Source organism: Meles meles, chromosome 10, assembly GCF_922984935.1.
Source record: "Meles meles chromosome 10, mMelMel3.1 paternal haplotype, whole genome shotgun sequence".
Lineage (NCBI taxonomy): Eukaryota > Metazoa > Chordata > Mammalia > Carnivora > Mustelidae > Meles > Meles meles.
This window is the reverse complement of record NC_060075.1, coordinates 69,379,652-69,402,027: the sequence shown is the minus strand read 5'-3', so window position 1 is coordinate 69,402,027 and position 22,376 is coordinate 69,379,652. Positions and strand designations below refer to the sequence as shown.

At 42.3% G+C, this 22,376-nt stretch overlaps 1 protein-coding gene across 4 annotated transcripts in view; it reads left to right on the top strand.

Annotated features, from left to right (window-relative positions):
• DYNC1I1 (dynein cytoplasmic 1 intermediate chain 1) overlaps positions 1-22,376 on the top strand; it is a 301,726-nt gene that overhangs the window by 217,462 nt on the left and 61,888 nt on the right. For all 4 annotated transcript variants that reach the window (XM_046021163.1, XM_046021165.1, XM_046021164.1 and 1 more), the window contains 3 exons: positions 13,498-13,644; positions 17,578-17,691; positions 20,132-20,265. In XM_046021163.1, coding sequence (XP_045877119.1) covers positions 13,498-13,644; positions 17,578-17,691; positions 20,132-20,265 — 395 coding nt within the window. The remainder of the gene's footprint in view (positions 1-13,497; positions 13,645-17,577; positions 17,692-20,131; positions 20,266-22,376) is intronic.

The window sequence follows — 22,376 nt, the reverse complement described above, 5'->3', positions numbered from 1 at the left end:
CTGTGAATCTTAGTGGCCACCAATTCCAAAGACAAAATGTTCCTCATCACAAGCCTGTAAACAAAATTCAGATGACTATGGAAAACCACAGCACTTCTTTACAGAAAATCTTTTTTTTTTTTTTTTTAGGGAAAAGGAGAGAAAATATTCTCTTTTTGTATTGTTATTTAGATACCACGAAGCAAAGTATTCCACTGCATTAAGATAATGGAACTGACGTGCATGTTGGGTGTACTTCAGCAGATGTGTTTAGGAATTATGATCACGTTTCTTCCTGCTGACCAGCACTTATCAGCCTTATCGTTCAGTGAAGGGCATAGCTCAGACAGGATTCTACTCGATGGCCTTTCATATGGCTCCGCATTCTTTTTCCAAAACTGGAAACTTCAAACTCCATGTAAATGGCCTTTAATTTGTACATTCTGAGTCTTATGAGGTAGGGTTAGCCCCTAGGGGACAAAAAAGAACATAGAAAAATCCCCGGAGTGCTGTAAATTTAGCCATGTGATCCCAAAGGAATTTTTATTCATACAGTTTTGTCTCTGAGTTTATTATTTTGTCCTTCGTTTAAAAATCAGCTCAGGTTGAACACTGGGGAATTTGAAACCTACTTATCCAGTATACCTACATGTTGTTAAGAGGGGACTTATTTCCGTTTAGGAATGAACAACTGGGACAGATTTCTATCCTTCCACACTCTAGTCACTCTCAGTCTTTGAGGCTCTTGTTAAACATCAAAGAATCTTCAGTGGAAAAAGCGTTGGTGTGGAAATTGGGGGCTGGGTGGGCCTTGGGATTGGGTGACAGTCACAAAAGTCAGTTCACCCTTGTCTCTTGCATCCATCTTTTAGCAAGCACTTAAACCCAGTTTTTTTCTGTCCTTCTCAGGACTTCAAAGTCATAGTTTATCAATAGAGCCACCAAGCTAGACATAGTCCAAGAGGTCATCTGGTTCATCTCCATGCCTTAGGCATAAGCACATCTAAGTAATTCCAGGCAGGTAAAAAGAGACAAAGAGTGCTTTTGCCTTGTACCCCACCCTTCTTGGCTGCAAGACCTCACTTCCCCTGTGTTTCCCCCAAGATCTGTATTCACTATATTGTCTTAATATGAGAAAGGACCTATTTTTGCAAAATTCTTTTATTTGCCTGCTAAATTTAGAATGATCCCACTGATTCCATGCACCGTCACAGCTGGCAGAACCACCACAGTAAATTAAAGAAAAAAAAAAAAAACACGTGAAGAGCATATGCAGAATGGAACACTTTAGGTTGGGTGTGTATTTTTTTTTTAATGGTCCCCCTATAATTTCTGACCTCAGTGCCTTGGTAATAATCTAATGTGGGATGTTCCATGACTCTTTGGGTGGATCCTCCAAGTGGAGATTTACTTTATCAGCAGGGGGTTGTTGAGTGACATTCCCAGAGAGACTGCTTTTTCCTCCTCCTGTTTCCACCTCAAGCACAGAATCCAAATCCTACAATTCAGAAAGAAGTTGTCCACGAAGCAAGACAGATCTATCATGCAATTGTTTTTAGACATCCTTGCTAGTGCAACAGTTCTAAATCTGACTGCCCTGTTTACTGTTGTGTTTGTGAAAAGGAATACGTGATCACTGAGATCTGTCATGTTCTACAACCAAACGCCATCATTGTTGTTGTTTTGTTTTGTTTGTTTGTTTGTTTGTTTGTTTGTTTTAACACGGCCAAGGAAGAATTCACAGACTAAAAAGCTGACTCTTCCTTACATGGCTTACCCTGTCAAGGTTGTGGGGGGGGCATGGGCAGGAGGCCAGCGCGGGGAGGAGGAGGAATGCTGTGTTTGCCCTCTTTGTAAGGACTTAGTACTTTTTCAATAAAAAAATAAATTTAATTTGTGGCTATACTTCAAGGGAGATGGTTTGATGGTAAGAGTAGAGGAGTCCCAGCTCTGGATTTAGAGAAGTCGTGTGGCTGAATCCCTTAGCGTCACTTTCATGTGGTCCAGTGAGCCATTCTCAGAAACCGCAAACATTTTTGAAGATACTGAAGTGGAGACAGTCACAATTCTTTCCTACCTTTTTTTTCTTCTTCTTTCTTTCTTTTTTTTTTTTCTTTTTCTATTAATCCTTCATGTTTTAACAAGTCCTGAAGTTAATGCCGCTTATACTTTTTTCCTGTCAAATTGGAAGTCTTTTCCTTCTGTTTGAGGAAAGTAATATGTTCTCTGTAGTTCCTACCTCATGTCAGTCAAAGAGGTGAATGTCCACACATGACGTATCCAAGTGTCAACTTCCTTCTTTTTTTTTTTAACTAAGCAAGATTTAGATATTTGATTTGAAGAAAGTTGCTGCTTAACATATAAAGTAACCCATGTATCCATCTCTTCCTATCCTTTTTGTCCTTCTTAGTAAAGTAAGAGGTCACTTTCAGCTTGCACCACATCCCTATTCCAGCCTAGGCCTAGCAACCTGGGTTTCCTCTTTCCTAGAAAAGCCACACTTTTTCAGGTGTAGTAAGTGGTAAGTAAATGATTAGAAGTCTGTACTGAAGAAACTTCTCCGACCCGAGCATTTTTCAGTGAGGATTATTGCCCAATATGATGGTATAGACCTGCCTCACTTTATCCATAATAAACCTTTTGGAATGAACAAATTTATAAAAATGCCATATGTATGTTAGTTGTTTCTTTCTTTCTTCTGCTTCTTCTTCTTTTTTTTTCTTTTTTCAAAATGCTTATAAGACCTAAAAAGATTTTGGCTATCATCAGAAAGAAGGGAAGTGTGAGAAACTGTCACAGTCTAGAGAAACCTAGGGAAGTAAGATGACTAAATATAAGGGGGTCTCCTAGATGGGATCCTGGAACAGGAAAAGGACATGGGATTTGGGTACTAGCTTATCAGTATTGGTTTCTTAGTTATGACAAGCGTACCACACGAGTGTAACAATAGGGAAGTTTTTAACTGTGGGGGAAATGGTGTGCGGTGTATGGGAACCATACCATCTTAACTACCTTTCTGCAAATCTAAAACTATTACAAGACATTTGTGAAAAAATAAAACAGAAATATGTGCTGATTTCTCTATAGAACTCTTACCAGTTCTGACGACTGAAAGAGAAGCCAGAACGACTTTTCCTTTTATAAGTAAAGTTTGTAAAGGAAACAGACTTTCCTTTTACAAAGAAAAAGGACTTTCCCAGTTGTTCTGCAGTATAATGTAGGTCCTATCCAGTCTGACACCTGGCATGAGGAGGGTTTCCGATGCTTTGTGTGGTTTGACAGGTTGGAGCAGTTACTTTCCAAGAACAGCTTTGCATTTTAAAGAACTTTTGCCAAGATTCCTCACCTTGCCGTTGGGTTGGTCTTGTTTGCTAAAGCATGCAGGAGAGCTCTTCCCTTCTATAATAATTAATAATTCACATCATTATTAGGGGGGATAAACACTCATTTAAGAAGAACTTGTTTTGGAATGGCATTTTTCATTTGGCTGTATAGTGACAAGATGAAAACAAAGCATTTTCTCCCAAAGCAGTGACAAGAAATGCAGAGCTTGTCAGTAGTGACACGATCGGTCCCCAGCTGCTCGCTCTTCAGTAGACTCCTATGGAATGAGTAATTGGTCTCAATCAGTTCTCAGCAGGAAATACCCACCTCATGGTAAATATCACCACAATCTACTAATTAGCTCCGTTGTCACCTGTCACAACGGTAGGCTAAGGGCTGAGACGGGTGATCAATCTATACATGGCAATGCAAGTCCAACTGGAGAGGGGTTGGAGAGTCAATGCCAAGGCCATCGTAGTGGGCAGGGAGGCCAAAGTCCCTCTCTGCCGTGTGGACATGAATGAAGTTCAGCCAGTGATTACAAGTTCCACAGTGTGGAATCCTAGGTGTGGCGCTCCGCGTTGCGGGGGGGGGGGGGGGGAGGCGCTTGGGTGTCTCAAAGAGAAAATGCACCTGTCGTTCAACTGATGCAGGTTTTCACGGCATTTTGGCTTCTAAATCAGCCAGGCTCTCGTTCAAATCTGGGCTTTGTCACCTAGTATTCATTTGATCCAAGTCAGTGGCTTTATTTGCCCACGCCTGGGTTTCTTAATCTGGAACAATGAAGGCAAAATTATTCACCCAGTAGGACTGAAATAGCAATATCTATGTCTCTGTCTATCTATGTCTCTGTCTTTCTAATCTAGAGAGATGTAAATACTGCTATTCACCACAGGTCTGGCGCTCAGTGAGTGCTCAAAAATTGTGGAATTCACCCCACTGAGCAAATAATCATGTAACATGGTGTCACAATGCTAATGTTCATTATCCCTCTTAATAATAAACAGGAAAACATTCAGGTGTTCAGGGTCAGCATGAAGAAAGATGCTGAAGGGAATTTGGGGACCAAACCTTTACTGCCCTTTTTACTGATCCTCTTTTAAGAGCTCAGTCACTCAGGAAGGGAGAGGAAGGGAGGGGAAATGTAATAACTAGCCAATAAAATTACAGGGAATTAAGCAATGGCTTGTAGCAGAGGAACATTTATTGGATCACGTGTGTCCCCGTTGGGCAGGTTGTGACCAGAGCACACGACGCGTGAAGGCATCATCCCAGGGATGATCTACATTAATGCAAAAAGAAGTACATCTCACTGTGACTTTGGGTCATATTCTACTAATTTATTGTTTTAGCATTGGGTTCTCCAAAGTTCTCAATGATAATTCAACAAGACCCCTGGTGCTAGTTAAATTCACAGACCACTGGGCCTCTTTGAAATCCTGATTCAGAAGTTCTGGGCTGGGACCCAGGAATAACGTAGAGAATAGAGTTTTTAATCAACTCTCCATGTGCTTCTTGTATTCAGATAAGTTTGAGAACCACTGATTTAAAACTGTACTTTTCACTTGATAGCAAATGGGAATTTCCTGTGTAATTTTTAAAAATATCGATGCCTAGGTCTTACCCACCCCCCCCCCCCGAAATTTTGATGTAATTGGTATGTGATATGCCTCGAGCATGGGGAATTTTTTAAAGTTCCTTAGATAATGCTAAGGTACAGGCAAATCTGGAGCAACTGATTTAGAAAATAGCCAAAGGGGTCCATACACCTATTCGGTTGATACAGGTGAATGATAAATAAGTAATAATTAGGTATAAAGTCACATCACATATAAGTAGGTTCCCAGCACTGGTTCAAGTTGTAAAATATGGCTTAAAAAAAATCTCATTTCAGAAAACTTTTGGGAAGTAGTCTGCAAATTGTCTCATTGCCCTGGAATTTTGTTGGATTCAGAAGTACTTGTGCCAAAGGCCCTACCAACTATGGTTTAGAACCCAAGGTCCCCAAATTTCCAGTGCTTGCTGTACGAGTCTGCATATGAATGACAATGTAACGTGAACCCAATCTTAACTTTCAGTACGATCATCTCTGGGGTTCACATTGCACTGTTTTTCCTCTTCCTTCCCTTCCTCATTATCCAAACTCATTAAATGTCCAGATTTGGAATTAACTACCCACAATAGGAACGGTAACCAGTCATGAGGATCTGTGAAATGGAAGGGAGAGTAAACGTCCCAGACAGGAGGCAAGGCTTGCAAAGATAGGGACTCCAAAGAGTTAAGCCGTGTAGCAAAAGGTGTAGTCATGCTTCTAGGAGACAGTTGTCAACCCAACTCGTCAAGGTGGGACCAAGTGTCACTATGAGAGTTGTTTAGGAAGGATTTGCTGAGCAAAATGAGGGGGTCATCTTGACCTTCTCTTTGTCTGGAAATGTTTCTTCAAGTCACAAAGTAATCACTTCTAACTCTAGGTGGGGGCATGCTGTTGATCAGTCTTTAAACTGCTTTACTAACTTCCAGTCTTCCTTTTGAGGAAATTCAAATTATTTATTTTAAAAGCCTGTGGTGAAATACACAGCATAAAATGTATCAACCTAACGAGATAGGAGAGGGAAAGAAAATGACCTGTTTGTAGGCAGGGCAAGAACTATCATGCTCCTCTTATGAATTGAGAATTGAAGCTGAAACCTCATTCCAATTGGGATGGCTGCTAGAAAAAACAAAACAGAACAAAAGCAAAAAATGACAAGGGTCGTCAAGAATGTGGAGAAACCAGAACCTTTGTGCATTGCTGGTAGGAACATAAAATGATGTAGTCACTAAAGGAAATAGGACAGGTTTTTTTTTTCTTGTTTTTTTTTTTTTGTTTTTTTTTTTTTTTAACATATAGTGTATTACTAGCCCCAGGGGTACAGGTCTATGAATCGCCAGGTTTACACACTTCACAGCACTTACCATAGCACATACCCTCCCCAATGTCAGGAAACAGGACAGTTTTTAAAAATTAAAAACAGAATATGACCGAGCAATTCCACTTACAGGTATCTGCCCAAGATAATTGAAAGCAGGATACTACAGAAATATTTGTATGCACCCATATTCATAGTAACATGAGTCACAAGAGCCAAATGGTGGAAGCAAGCCAAATGTCCACTGACAGATGAATAGGTAAACAAAATGGGGCATAAACATACAAGGGAATATCATTCAGCCTTAAAAAGGAAGGGAATTCTGCTACCTGCTGGGACACAGATGTAGTACCCCTTGGATTATTACATGGGTGCCCTAGCCCCATTAGGACATCGTGCTGAGTGAGATAAACCAGTCACGGAAGGACAAATACTGTATTTATTCCACTTACATGAGGTTCCAAGAGTTGCCAGAGTCCTAGAGACAAAGTAGCACGGTGGTTGCTGGGGGCGGGGCCAGGGAGAAGGTGGACTGGAGAATGAGTGTTTCATGGGTATGGAGTTCCAGTTGGGGGAGGTGGAAATGTTCTCAGGTGGATGATGGCGATGGTCACCAATGGTGTGAATGCGCTTAGTACCACTGAACTGGACCCTTAAAAATTGTTAGATTGATACATTTTATGTTGCATATTTCACCGCAGTCTTTTAAAATAAATAATTTGAAAATGTGCAAAACAAAACAAAACGCAAATGTAAGGCTGAGAGGATTCCTACAGCCAGACGGCGTCAGAGCTGGAAGTCAGCTTTAGGACCTTCGAGGGTGTCAGCCTTCCTTTCCACCTCTGTGGCTCTCAGGGAGTGGAAATTGAAGATGTTCTGGGAGAAGTAAAGAGAATTGAACAATTTAGGTTGAGGAAAGAGTGATCATTATAGTCTAGGCGGTTGTCCTGAAGATAAGAAGGAAGGTTGGTGAGCTCCACAAATCAGAAGGTATCTGCATGCTAATACTTTTACAAATTGAGATAAAATTGACCCTTTTAAGGTATAGAATTCAGTGTTCTTTAGTATATTCACAAAGTAGGGCAACCATTGCCACTCCATCATTCCAGAAAGCTTTTATCACCCCCAAAATAAACCTCATGCCCATCACTAGTCATTCTCCATTACCCCCCGATCTCCACCTTAAGCAACCACCAGTCTGCTTTCTGCCCCTATGGATGTGCCTCTTCTGGACACTTTGTATAAATGGAGTCATACAATATGACTCCGTTTGTGACTTAGCATAATGTTTTCAAGGTTCATCTCTGTCATAGCATGTGTCAGTACGGTGTTTCTTTTTCTTTATGAATTACTATCCCGTGGTATGTCTTTACCACATTGTATTTATTCCCCAGTTGGTGGATGTTTGGGTTTTTCCCCCACTGTTTGGTTTTAATGAATAATGCTGCTGTGAAGGTTCATGTACAGGTTTCTGTGTTGTCATGTGTTTTCCATTATCTTGGGTGTATTCCTAGGAGTGGAATTGCTGGCTTGTATGTTAGCTGCATGTTTAACTTGTTCAGGAACTGCTAGACTGTTGTCTAGAGTGGCTGCCTTGTGTCACGTTTCTACTGGCATCACAGGAGTGTTGCCATTTCTCCATATCCTCACCAACACTTGGCATTTGCCCCTTTTTTGCCCCCCCTTCAGCTTTATTGAGGTATAATTGACATGCAAACATTTTTAAATCCTTGCCATCCTCCCGGGTAAGAAGTGGCATCTCCTTGTGGTTCGTGCACGAGCTTTTGTCTTCTCAGCACCCAGGCCAGGTCTGTCTCTCGCTACACAGTAGCAGCTGCCTACAGAAAAATATGAAAATTCTGAATGACTATAGGAAAGAGGATCATTGTGAGTGGTTTTTAATCTTTGAGAAATCACATTTTTTTTTTAAAGAGTGTATCTATTTATTTGACGGAGAGAGAGTGAGCGCAAGCAGGGGGAAAGGCAGGCAGAGGGAGAGGGAGAAGCAGACTCCCTGCTGAGCGGGGAGCCTGTCGCAGGACTCGATGACCTCAACCGAAGGCAGGCACTGAAACAACTGAGCCATCCAGATGCCCCGGGAAATCAGATTTTAGAATGAGCTGCTTTTCATTTTTTGAACACAAACTGAGTCAAGGGATTGCAAGCAAGCTGACTGCATCTTGGCTCCTGGGCACTCCATGACTAATGGGGAGATAACTTTCAGTAGATGGTCACTCTCAGAGTTCAGAAGAATGACATGTATGCCCTGGGATAGAGAGTTAGGCAGAAGAAAAGGGAGCTCTGAAAGAAAAAAAGACCCTTTCCTCCCCCTCTATTAAAGTGAAGTGCCCGACTCATGACTCATGCCTTGGCTTCGCCACCTTCACACCTTCCACACTGTCAGCCGCCTGGCGCTACAGGATTGCCTGTAAGAGGGGTTTTCGACAGCAGTGTTCTCCAATTACGCGTGTTTCCATTAACAAAAGAAATATCTTTGTGGGTTTTGTAGGTACTTGCAGAAGTCTGTTCTAGCTCCCTAGTAGCCAGAAGCATCTGATCTGTCTGCCTCACAGCCCTCCGACAGTTAAGCATTTGCTTTTAGGCAAATAAAATGTCAGCCACCATTAAACAGCATATGGCAACAATATGGCCATTCTCTCTTGGGACCAACCTCTCCCCAGAAGAGATGGTACTTGAAATAGTAGATGCTTTTGAATGCAAGACCCCTCTCCCTCCCACCCGGGCATGGTGGCTGGGGAGTGGGCAGAGCGCCACACACAAAAGGACTTGGGCAACCATATCAAATGTGAACAGAAGGGGCAAGCTGCCCAGCCAGCAGTGACCAAAGGCTGTTTGCCATGGGCATCTGGGGCTGTGGTTAAGGGGAAGTACCGTCCCCAAACTGGCCAGGATTAGTTCTCTAAAATAGAAAACAGCCCCCACAGCCACGGGAAGAGGGGTGGGGGCCGGCTGCAGTTGAATGCGGTGGGGCTGCCTCGAGCAGAGGGAGCCCTTGAAAGCCGAGTCTCCACCCGTCTCGTCTCCGAATTCACCCTGTGAATGGGGGAAAATAAACTGCCTTTTCTTGAAATAGAAGAGGAGCACGTGGAACCCCGTCTAGTGGGTCAGCTCGTGTGCAAGTGGACGTGTGGACCAGAAACTGTCAACAGAGATGCCCCTATGCTCCGAACAGAGTCCCCAGACCTTGCTTGTCCTGATGGGCTAGAAACTTAGAATATGCAGATAATCGAAGTGCGGTGCTAGTCCTTTTGGGAACGCTGGCTCCTCGTATGGTGTTGTCCCTCTGTGACTGGTGTTGGAGCAGAGTCACTCAGACTCACTGGTTTTCCATCAAGCTTTTACTGTACGAGTTCATCATATTTCTGGGCCAGCTCTGTGAACTCACTAGCCTCGGAAAAACATTCACCTGTAGTGACAGAAAAATATACATTGATTAGACATTAACACTGTCCAGAAATTCTCATCAGCTATCTCATTATTCTTCCACTCGTGTCAATGACTTGATTTGAAGGTTTTGAGGCCATACCTTATTTCTCAAACTCAATCTAAGGTTCTGACATTTTAAAGAAGAAAATAAAATAAGGAAAAATTTAAAACTCCAGAAATATCTCTAGAGGTCTATATTGTTAAGGAACTAAGAATGACAAGGTAGGGAAGCTTCTTGTTTCCAGTTAATTTTGCTTGTCTAAATTGTATTAATCATATAATTTAATAATGCTTTATTATGGGGCACCTGGGTGGCTCAGTGGGTTAAAGCCTCTGCCTTCAGCTCAGGTCATGATCCCAGCGTACTGGGATCGAGCCCCGCATCAGGCTCTCTGCTCAGCAGGGAGCCTGCTTACCCCCTTCTCTCTCTGCCTGCCTCTCTGCCCACTTGTGATCTCTATCTGATAAATAAATAAAATCTTTAAAAAAATTTTTTAAAAAATGCTTATTATGACCCTGAATAACTGAATTGGCTGCAAAATTTTAAATGTCTAGGAAAATGATGAAGTTTTCAAAATAACATTAATATTATTAGTAATGTTTTTTCATAGACTGTCTTCAGAAACCGTACTGTGCAAATGAGAACAACAAGAAACACTGCATATTTTAGTAGCGTCAATCAGTTTTTCTGAAATGTTCTTTTACTCTTTATCAAATCGTTATAACTGACAGGGTGATATCCTCCTTTGCTCCTTACACTAACAATCAATAAATTCCAAGACAATTGGCAACAACTAGGTCAGTAGCTGTATGAGCCTTAGGAGGTTGCCAGGGTTCCTCTAAGACTTTACTCCTAGGGGCTGATGCCAACTTTCCAAATCAGAAGAACTTTCTCCGTTAATTGGGGGACTGTTCCCATGTGACCGAGGGAACCTAAACATTTGGATGAAAAATGAAAACTTCAGTCAATCAACCAGATGTTTGCCACCATTACATCAAACCTCAGGGTACTTAAAAACATCTCAAGAAATGACTACATTTTAAACTTTACATCTAGGTAATTGAGATCCTCCTGCCTTCGTGTGTCCATATGAATGACAGCATGTCAAATGAGGCCCACCCTGGAGATGTCTTGAGCCTTGCTATTCTAGAATACATAGAATACATATGACATTTAATGTCCGAAGCTTAAAATATAAGTGAAATTGATAATCACATAACTACTCCTCCATTGCTAATCTTCCAAATAGAAAATAAAATAAGTGTGTCTACTCATGTTTTGGTTTGTAGCAGAACAAGTAGACTTTGGTGGTAGAACTCTGGGCTCTAAGACTCTTTTTTAGCATGAACTTGACTTTTTATCAAATGCAAATAGAATTCTGAATTCTCAATTGCAGCCATTTGTCACACTTAAAGCTCTTTGAAATGGTTTCATTAGTACTTGGTGGGCACTATGTGTTTGATGAATAAGTGAGTAATGAACAAATAACGAAAAAGTCGCATTCTCCCTTTGTAGAATTGGATTCTAGGTGATTGACAACTACGTGTTTCAGTTTCGTAGAAGTACCTCCACTGTTTATTTTTCTCTAGTTTACTCTCTTAACAAACTGTGCAAGGTTTGGAGTGGCATTTGCTGAGATTTAACTGAAACACAGAAGCAATCAAGTGGTTGAAATCTGGATTTTTCGAATTTAATGACATTCCTTTATCCATATTGATTGGAGCTTTGGTAAATTCAATTGTTGGTACCACCTGGGTAATTTTAAGTCTCTCTGAAGCTTTAAAGAAAATGTTTCCCACATAGCTCAAGCAACATAAGAATTTCATCAGTTGAAAACTAAGAATTGCTTCTGTGGGATGTGTAAAACAAGAAGCTGACCAGCATTATTTTCTTTTTCTTTAATTCAGTATCATTATTGAGAGTTATTCTTGAACTTTATGAAAACCAGATTGGGGCACAAGCATGTTCTCCATCTAATCGTGTTCAAGGAATTGGAACTGAAAATCATTCAAACTAGGAAAACACGACATTGAAAAAAGAGTCTGCATTCTTTCTTCTACCTCAGCGTGTCTGAGGCTCTTTCTGACAAGGAAGACTGGGGCTAAGAGTAGATCCGATCTTTTTAGAAGTGGACGTTTAGCTTCCTAGTCAGAAAGAGGTCATAATTTTTTTTCAGTCACGTTTTTACTTTGCTGGTCTATCACTTACAACCTTTGATCCTCTGACGTTTTTCCTCAGAAAGCTGTGATTAATCACTTTCGCCCACAGGAAAAAATCCAGATAGCGCCTGCCATTCAAGGCTCTCTTTTGTCTGGCCCAGGTGACTTTACCCTCTAGCCACATTCCCTTCGACCCGCCTCTTTCTTGCAAGGTCCTTCCCATCAAAACGGGACCGCTGGTTTGGGCTGTTCAGCCTCTAGTCTTTCGTCCTATTACCCCATCTCTCAGGAACGCCTTTTTTCTTCTCCTCTCCACTTGCTTAGTGTTCCGTAGCTACTTCAAGGCGTGAAACATTCCATTCACAAGGTCTTGTTAACCATCCACCCTTTCCGCTCTCCCCTCTGCTCCCCTCCCCTAGCTAAACGTAATCTTTCCCACCACCCCCGTCTCACACACACACACGTGCACGCACACGTGCTACTATGATGATTTAGTCATGGAGGGCATCACATTCAAGACTGCTCTTTGTGCAAATGCACAAGGATGGCAAACAAGGGACAAGTGAAGACAGTAACCCACCTTACTCTCCACTCACCCAGGCATGCACCCCCCACGTGACTGTGTCTATGCAGAGAGGCGTCTTTTTCTATTTCTTAGGAAGGCTTAGACTAGCGGCATATGCAGCTCTGGTCACCGGCATGGGAGCTTTTTAGTTTCTTTTATCACGGCACAAGTTTGTTGAGTGCAGTGATTCCCTTTGTATTCCCATCACGCCTGGCACACTGCTTTTCTCACATATAAGGTTATTGAAAAGATGAAATGTATTTATTTTTTTTAAAGTGCTTCCACACACAAACACAAACATGGAAGCACTGTGGGACTCAAAATGGACTTTTTTGCAACCGTGGAATGGCCAACTTATCGGATTTTAAGTGTATCATGGTTCTAAGTAATTTCCTCTAAAGCATAGTGCCCAGTAGTCTTTTGTGGAATTTCAGAAACCACATTCATGATGCTATGACAGACCCTGGTAGAGTTGGACTGAAATCCACTTCTGACTGTTTGTTAAAATAGGCAAAGAATAACATTAAGAATTGTCTGAAGTGGGCAGGATCAAGGTCAGGAGAATGCCCGTGGGAGGTGAGGGAATTTGGGGAGGAACCAGTTAGAGCAGTCTGAGGTCAGTATACTTCCTAGAAGTCTACATTAAGATGAAAACACAAAACCTAAAAAAGCACCACGTCTTAAGGTCCTTGAAACCTTGCCAACACTGTATATAGTACAGCTCAATGTGGCCATGCCCGCAAAGTAAAGAATTACTTTGTAAAGACTTTTCGTGGAGAATTAATATTAATTCTGATGCAGTTGTGTTGATAAAATGGGAAATGTCCACAAACCAAGCTTTAGATACCACAAGACAATGATGCACATAAGATAGGTTTTATGCCTATTTGAAGACACGGCCAAGATGTCAATTTTCAAGTTTGGTAACCATTGACCAACACCTCAAGGGAAGAGTCTGTGTCCGGGCACAAAATATTCTACTAACTACGCATTTAACAATTGCTTTATGTTTTCCAGGATGTGTTGAGTTGATGTGATGAGCTGTTTTCTCTTCAAGAAGAAACAAGCCTTCACCCATTTCACAGTACATGTTTCTCCCCTTTCTCCTCCCAGTCCTCTGTGATGTCCGTGTGCTTCGCTCGTTTCCATCCCAACTTGGTGGTTGGTGGGACTTACTCGGGCCAGATTGTGCTGTGGGATAATCGTAGTCATCGAAGGACACCAGTGCAGAGGACACCCTTGTCAGCTGCTGCACACACTGTAAGTCAGATTTTGTCATTTCCTTGTCAGCCACCCCAAGCCCTGAAAGGGGATAACTGACGTAAGTACGGCCGTGGTCAGTAACTCCAAGTTAGAAGCGTGTGATTTGTAATGAGTGTATCCTGACTGACTGAAAAGGAGGTGAAGGAAGCACTGGGTATAGAGAAATCTCTTAATGATCTACAAGTTTTAGCACAGAGAAGGGATCTCTCTGGATGCACCAAAGACCATTGGTGTTGTGGGGATGGATTAAAACTACAAAAGGACACAGGGAGAAACTTTGGAAGAGGCATCTGTGAAATTGTTATGAAGAAACTCTTTGCGTTGACATTGTAATGTGGAAACTCGTATTTTCAGATGGGCCATGAAGAGTAAGCATTTCATGTCTAGGGATGGTATATGGGACTTTTGCCAACAGTCCTTTTCCATTTGTGATTTGAGGGAGTGCTATGACTTTAAATTCTGGAATGCATGGTTGTAAGTCTCAACAGTAAAGTCTACAGTGACAATATAATCCCACGGGTTAAAAGTCAACATCTCAAAACCATTACCCACAATTTAGCAGAAGAGGTTCAGTATAGTGTTCATAAGACAACTACTCTGTCATTTCCTTTAAGAGAATGACAGGTGTGTTTAGCAGTTGTTAGGAGGAATGAGAAGACAGGCATGTCTCCATCAATCCTTGCTACCTTGACATTCAGAGTAACTGATGTTCTTTTTCTGAAGTGCCCAAATTATGCCCAAGGATACAGCTCTACTATTGTTTCAATTTCCTTAATGTGGTTGCCTCATTTGTTCCATCTGCTGGCCTCAAAACCATTCTAGCTTTAAAAAAGGACTGCTAGCTGCTTCAGCTAAGACCATGAAGAGGAAAATTCTTCCACCCTTGTAAGATTGACAATGGGAAATGACAAATACCAAGTCAGCCTTAATTCTGATTGACTTGGGCCTAAGACACATGCAGGTGAAACTAGTTCTTGGGAATCTTGGAAAATTGCTCTTGCCTACCCCATTTCTGCAAACTAATAACAGAAAATTGTGACCCAGGAGAAGATGGCTTGATGCAGGTGTTTGCGCAAGTCCTGTGAAAGCACTTCTTGGCTGGATGTGGATATCTCGTGGGTTTCTGAGCATATCTTGTGAAATTTCAAAAATTATAAATCCAAATGTTAGAGCAATAAGTTTCAGGGGAAAATCCAAATCCAAGAGCTCTTCCAAAGAGTTAAGCTTTCTTTGTCAAGTAACTTAGGATATGAGCATCACAACTAAAATACCATTATTATCAAACAGTAATCTGTTTCTGTTCGAAAATAAAATACTTTTCCCCCCTCTTTTGCTGCGTTTTGTTGAGTCCATAGCTAAAAGGGCACAGTTAATTTTGTGACTCCCTTTCAACTTCCACTAATGCCTGGCTGATTGGTACCAGGATCAAAAGTGGTTAAGGAAAAAGAGGCCTGCCACAGATTACTAATTTCCTTTCACACCCACCACACATATGCATTTGGGACAACAGGAAATCCTAATTAAAGCAAAAACCCTTCTGCCACACAGTAAGTTTATTCCTTAAATAAATAAAAACAATCTGGTGTGTATACTGGAAAAATGAGCTGTAGCTTTGCTTTTTTCTTTCCATTAAGTAGAGTTGTGGATGCCCGTGTGTGTGTGTGTGTGTGTGTGTGTGTGTAGGCTTTCCCACGTGTCTGCTTCTGTTCTGGTTTCTTTACATCTCTCTCTTTTCTTTTAAGCCGAGTTTTATTACTCATGAAAGCACAGGCCAGTAGTACTGATTAAAGGCAGGGAGGGGCTACCAGGCACATTCTTTCTCTAGGCAGTTGGCTCTACACATTCTTCTAGATGCTTTCCTTTCCCTCCTGTAACCACCCTTAAGAGTCCAATCCACTAGAATTTTGGTGCTTTGGGTTGCTGCCTGGTGGTTAACAAAGAAACCCCATTGGACTCTTGCTGAAACTCACTAGGTGGATTGTAGGTTCACAACAGCATTTGGATCGTGCTTTCCCATGCTTCTGTGAGACTGTCCGCTGCTTTTAGGTGAGGATTTGTTTCATCCGTTCTCCCGCTTGATTTCCACACAGAGCTTTGAATGTGGTGTGGCTGGGGCCTTGAGTTTCATTGCTCACTGCTACACGTTCCACACATGCCAGAGGCTTGGGAAAAACCAATGCACAGTCCCACAACTGGTCAGTCCTCTTGAAACTTAGAGACCGGATCAGGAAAGGAGTGAGTTTCAGATCCTTGTTGTACTCACCACTGGCCACAGCCACTAAGGGCGATTGAAAGTTTCGGTAGGAACGTGCTGTGAACAAGACTTAGGGATTCAGTTGGCCGTCCATCGGCACGGGTAAAAGAGGTGATGTGATTGCCAATAAAACCAATGGCATCTTAGCATACATCAGTACAGGTGGACTTTTGATCATGCAAGAAGTGAAAATCCAACATTTCCTAGATTTCTATATTCTGTTGGTCAAATATAGTTCGACAGTGGTGTTTCATTCTCAGAACTTAGCTGTAAGAAGAGCTCAGACAAAACGTAACGTACTCAAAAGGGAATGACTAGCATCAGGAGGGTATTGAAAGCCTGAAAGCCGAGTACTCGAGACCCATTGAAGAAATTGGCGAAGATTAGTCTGAGGAAGACAAGACTGTGGGAGAGGGGTATATAACAGCAACCTATAAATATTGTTTGGATTTGACGCGTATGATCCCAGAGGGCACTGTACTAAATACAGGCCTCTCCATGAGCTTTCTTTATCCCCAGTGGTGGAAGGAAGAACTCCCCATGCATCAGTGCAAAAACTGACTACCCTTAAGAAAGGTGTTTCTGCGGAGTTTGGACCACCTCTTGGTGGAGACAGATGAGTCGCTGCCCTAGATGATGATTACGGTTCCCTCTGACAAGGAGTTTATACGATAATAATAGTTTGGGAACCATCCTTTATATAACATCAACTTTCCGGTATTAAAGATTGCTTCATTGTCATTGTGGCTAGGTACTACGGACAGTAACTCATCAAGAGTAAGACTTCGACTGTCAGCTATTTGCACAGAGAGGCCCCAGCTAAGCTGTGGCTTGGCCCAGGATGGCTAAGCTGCCTGAAATCTGGCCCACAGGACTGCTAGGTTCTGCTTCTGCTAACCTTCCATTTAGCATTTAATGTGCAGCCGCAAATGATTTTCGCCTACCATTTAGGATTCTACAGAGTAGGGCAACCTCCTAGAGTTATGACGGGAGGTTGGAGCATCTTGCTTATGATTCCCAGGATGTATCAATGACTTTCCTCAAGGCCCCGGCCAAATCGAAGCCTCTGTAGTAGCCCAGCTGATGTTTTGAAAAATAAATCTATCATTATCCTAGATTTTACAGCAACAGAAATGAGCCTAATTTTCTCTCTTAAGGTGAATGATGCCAGTAAGCCCCACTACCCATATCTCTCCCTCAAATTAAAGAGGCTGATGAATTTTAACCACTTTTTTTAGAAAGCAATGTGGACGAATGTTTGGTCCTGTGACTAATGCAGCACCCTCCAAATTTAGTGACACATACTCGTTCCAAAAGTCAAGAGTTGTACTCTTTTGAAAGCTGCCTTTTTTCCTCACTCACGGTGAGCTTAGCCGAGCAGTGTGCGGCTTCGGCTGCATCAATCATCATTTGCGGCAGCTTCCTTCAGCTCCGGCGGACTGCCTCTGACGGAGCAAGGTGAAGCTGGGTGAGTGTTTCCACTACTAGGCGTTGCTGCCAGAGCTTTTAGAAAGCAATCAGGTTCGAATCAAAAGTGGCAAATGACCTGAGGCTTGTGTTACTGTAGGATTATGTCAGTCTTTAATCCTCATTTTAGAGTAATGCGTTTGACACGCCAATGGAAGCATTTCCTCCTGGATCGTCGTCTGATTCCCCCCGTGTTTATGTTTTTGCAGCATCCCGTGTACTGTGTAAATGTTGTGGGGACCCAGAATGCTCATAACCTCATCACCGTCTCTACTGATGGCAAAATGTGCTCCTGGAGCCTGGACATGCTCTCGACGCCACAGGTGGGTTTGTTTTCCCCTACACAGAGGAGCATCCTGGTTAAAAGAGATACTTGCCTAATGGAACATAGTTCCTAAAAGCCAAACCCTCACATCCTATAGGAGCTAAAACCAATGGATGCACTTGAAAGAGAGGGGCCTGCTTTCAGCAGTCTCCTCCTGAAGCCAAAACCCATTTCCTTTACCGCAAATCATGTAATTATTGTAATACGTTAATCCTTAGGTCAGTTTCAAGTGAAAATGAAATAATCCATTTTAAAGCATAGTAATTATAGAAGTTGCCTGTGGTATGAATCCTACTTACCCTACAGCATGGTTAAACAAATGCAAACGAAGTCGGAGCCCCACAGAGCAATCCCCTGTGGGCCCTTGCCCTGGAGGAAAGGTGTCCCTGCAAAACAGAAATCCAAGCCCTTGCTTGCATCTGTAGCCTAGACGACCGCCTGCGTGCATGAAGAATCTGTCCAACCATTTGTTTTCTCCTCTGGAATGTTGGTTATGATGACTCCTGCTATTCTTTGCTCAACAAATGAGAAGTTGAAAATGCAAAAGTTTCAAAATTTCCAAACCACTACTGATTACACTAATGGAAACCAAACAAAGAAGCAAAGGGGAAGAGACCCCTGGGGAGAGGCATCTAATGCAACTTGCAGGGTATGTGTGCATACAGGCTGCGCAGGAGCGCGCATCAGCACACGCGGAGATGCATTCTGTCCATATTTCTTGGTGGGGAGAAAAGCATTTCATTGCCCTCCAGCTAAAAATTCAGGGAGGGGTTTAGTGTTAGAGATCGTGACAAACATGTGAGGTAATGTCAGGAAAATTACAAAGATATGTAGGCGATAATTCTCAGTCTTAACATTCTGTTCCATTTCCCAGAATAATGACCCTAGAATATCTGGCTCACGATGTTAGAAGGTTAGAGTTTCAAGACACGTAAGGAAATGTGAAACCGTAAAGAACCTCCCCTAAGTCTCAGAAAATACAGATGTAGAGAATATTAAGACTAAGTAAATTCTTTTTATAATTTTGGTTGGGGAGGGGTTTGGTGGGGAAGAGCCAATAAGCTCCTAACTATCAAAGTTCATTTTCTTTGGTCTTTATCATCAAACAAGTCAGGAGTTGTGTGTGGCTATTTTATAACTTTGTCTTAAAATTCTCAGCAATATGTTGTTTGTTTCTAAAAGCATGGAGATTACAAACAGATATAAGCATCAACCCTCTAATTAGGAATTTGTAATTGCCCATTTGGCTGATTAAACATGTATTTGTTTAAGTTAAAACCAATCGTACAGGGGCCGCAAGACCGTTTTTATTAGTTTTATTGTGCCCACACACTCAGAGATGTCCAAGGGTGGCAGGCAGACCCAGGAGCATTCAGCAATCACCCTGGCCCCTCTCATTCTAAGAAGGTGATCCAGAGACTGTACCTTTCCTGCTGCTGATCTGAGTGACGGAGAAGCCCATGGGACCGCCCGGTTTTCTGTACCACCGTAGCATCCCCTCACAGATGCATGCACCATGTGTGCCGCTCTCATGTACTAGGAGCATGTCACATGACTGTATGAGCTGAGCTACCCAGACCCTTAGCACACGCAGCTGATTTCTGGACTCCTCGGCCAAGATGACCTGGCTTATTCCTTTGCGCGAAAAGACTAACCTCCCTAGCAACTATAACAACACAATCCCCTACCATGATTTTTTTTTTTTTTTTCAGTTGCTTCAGATGCACAAAGTAGGCTGTTTGATGTAAATATCCAGAAATATTTAGGGATGTTAGTTACACTTAATTACTCTTCCCTGTCATTAAACTTAATTCAGCAGTTCTCTTAAAATACACTTTGATTCCCGATTTTGAGAATAATCTGAGATAAAATACTTCCAGTTGCTATTTTAAAGACTTAGCTCAGCCTACACACCCAACGACTGCCCTTCGCTAAATCATGTCCCCGTTGAAATCTGGTTTTTCTGACTTGAGTGACAACTTTCTGGTTTGCGTCCACAGAGGACACAGAGTCCTGCTTTGACAAATGTGCTTAGTACGTCTGATATTAATACACGTGTATTCTCATGAACAGCTGATTTTGAAAATGTTTGTAAATACAAGGGTATTGTGTGTTTTATTAAAGCCTGGGGCTGACAAGTGTAACCATTACAGTATTATCTTTAGTTTCTGCACCATTAGTTGTGAAATTCTCACCTGTCATCTCTGCCTGACTTAAGAAGCAGCAGCCCACACTGATGAGATCCAGCCGGCCTGAAACCAGAGATACACAGAAGCAGGAATGTCAGGGGCAGTAAAGCATGGTTTCTGGCACAGCCGGGGTCTTTTGTAACGCTGTGTGAAAAGCAAACAGACGATTGAGCCAAATGATTTTTCCGTGATATCTTTGGCATGGCGAGGAGTTGACAGAGGGAACATAACCACGCCGTGTTTTGGTAGGAGAGCATGGAGCTGGTGTACAATAAGTCCAAGCCTGTGGCTGTTACCGGAATGGCTTTCCCGACGGGAGACGTCAATAACTTCGTGGTTGGCAGTGAGGAGGGCACAGTCTACACGGCCTGTCGTCATGGAAGGTGATTTTGTGTTTTCTTACCGATGACGTGTTTCTCACTTCCGAGAGTCTGTTAGCGGATTCTGGATTAGAACCACCTTGTGTTATGAGAAAAGCCTAACTGAAGACATACAGGTCACACCTCGCGCTCCCATTACTTCAGAGCATCCGTCTGCTCTGATCGTTAGCCGTTGTAAGCTTGGGATGGCTCACACTGCCTTGAGAAGAAAAGCCCAAGCTTCTTAGCATGGCATATAAGACCCTTGACTACCTGCTCCTTCCAAACCTCAGCCTTCAGGCTCCAGCCACGCACCCATGGGGGATAACAATACTGCCCCTCACCTCCATGAGTTCCCACCCTGTTTCTTCTCTTCTCTTCTTGGCCTCGTTCTTTCCTCCTTAGCCTTCTAGAGCCAGCCCAGAGGTCCTTCCACATGGAAGCCCCTCCTGACTCCCTTGAGCAGAGAAAGCCCTCCCCTCCTTTATGGTTTCATAAATCTGGCCGTCCTTGTTTTCATTCGTGTTTCTGAGGAATACTTACCAAGACCCTACCATGTGCCCAACACTGTGACATCATGAGGATGAACTAGGGAACAAAGCAGACATGGAGGTCATAATCTGGTTGAGGGTGAAAGACAATAAGCTGATAAACACGGGAGTATGTGGCTTGAGATGATGTGTACTACAGAGAAAATTTAAGTCACATAAATGGGATTGGACTACAGACTGAAAGATAGGCTTGTCATTTTATATATCTGTATATATGTATATATAAATGCTTCTACAATAGCATTTTTTAAAAAGATTTTATTTATTTATTTGACAGAGATCACAAGTAGGCAGAGAGGCAGGCAGAGAGAGAGGAGGAAGCAGGCTCCCCGCTGAGCAGAGAGCCCAATGTGGGGCTCGATCCCAGGGTCCTGGAATCATGACCTGAGCCAAAGGCAGAGGCTTTAACCCACTGAGCCACCCAGGCGCCCCTACAATAGTATTAATTACAGTTTATTTCAACTATTCACTCATCTGCCATTTTTCTCGTAGTAAATTCTTTCCATTTTGTCATATATCTTCCTGCCTGGGGCCTGACACATTGTAAGCAAGGAGCTAAAAATCTATAGGGGGAATCCAGAAATAATAATAATAATAATAATAATAACCCAAATATTGATGACCCAGATAAAAGAGATGCCTTGGGGCTCTTCCTCCCAATCAGAGAGGCTGGACAGTATAAGACACAAGCCACCGTGAAGTTTCCAAGTCATAAGAATTCTGCCTTGACTGAGACACTGGTGAATGCCCCTGGAAACCCATCAGGATAACGTAGAATCCAATAATTAGAATTATTGTAAAATTGCACACAAGACTTAATGAGTGGCCTCACCATCTTTTGAAAGGTTCACTGTATTCACTTTGGTACTTAATTTTCTTTCAGCTTAGGAGTTCTAATTCAATAGATGTTTCATCTCTTGTACTCATCCCAGGCTGTTTAGATTTAATGAGAAATCAGAAGTTGCTCCAAGTTTATTTTATACTCCTGTGTTTTTGTGATTTGTAGAAGTAATAAGCAACCACAGCCCAATGATGTGATTCTTCCATTCACACAACATGAACTGTGATGTTCCTACTGTCCTACACATAAAAACAAGCAGTATTTCCCCCACTTACATGATTTAAAGATGAGTAGGAAGAGATGCCTCATAGTTCTATGCCCATAAAACTGGCTAAAACCATGCATTAAAGTTTTATGAAAACATAAAAAGACCTGATAAAGTTGTCTATTCATGCAAACATTTGCTGCACACCGACTTGGAGCCCAGGGCACCTCTAGAGCCTGCCAGGTGTGCAGACACTGTATAAACCTTCTTCCTGCCTTCAAGACAGGGATGATGATGAGCAAGGCCAATGCACACGCTTCTCCAGTATGGGTAGAAGGTCGTAAGTGACACGAGAGAGGCGCAGAGAGTGCAGGGGACCAAATACAGGTCCACAGCATCGTCTACACATTTATTAGAACCAACAAGGCACATAGGTTCCATTGGCTTAATCCAGGACCTTAATTATCTATGAAAGCTACAGAGCATGCTCACTGATAACTTTCAGATTTTTTTTCTTTTTTCATTTCTCTAATATGAA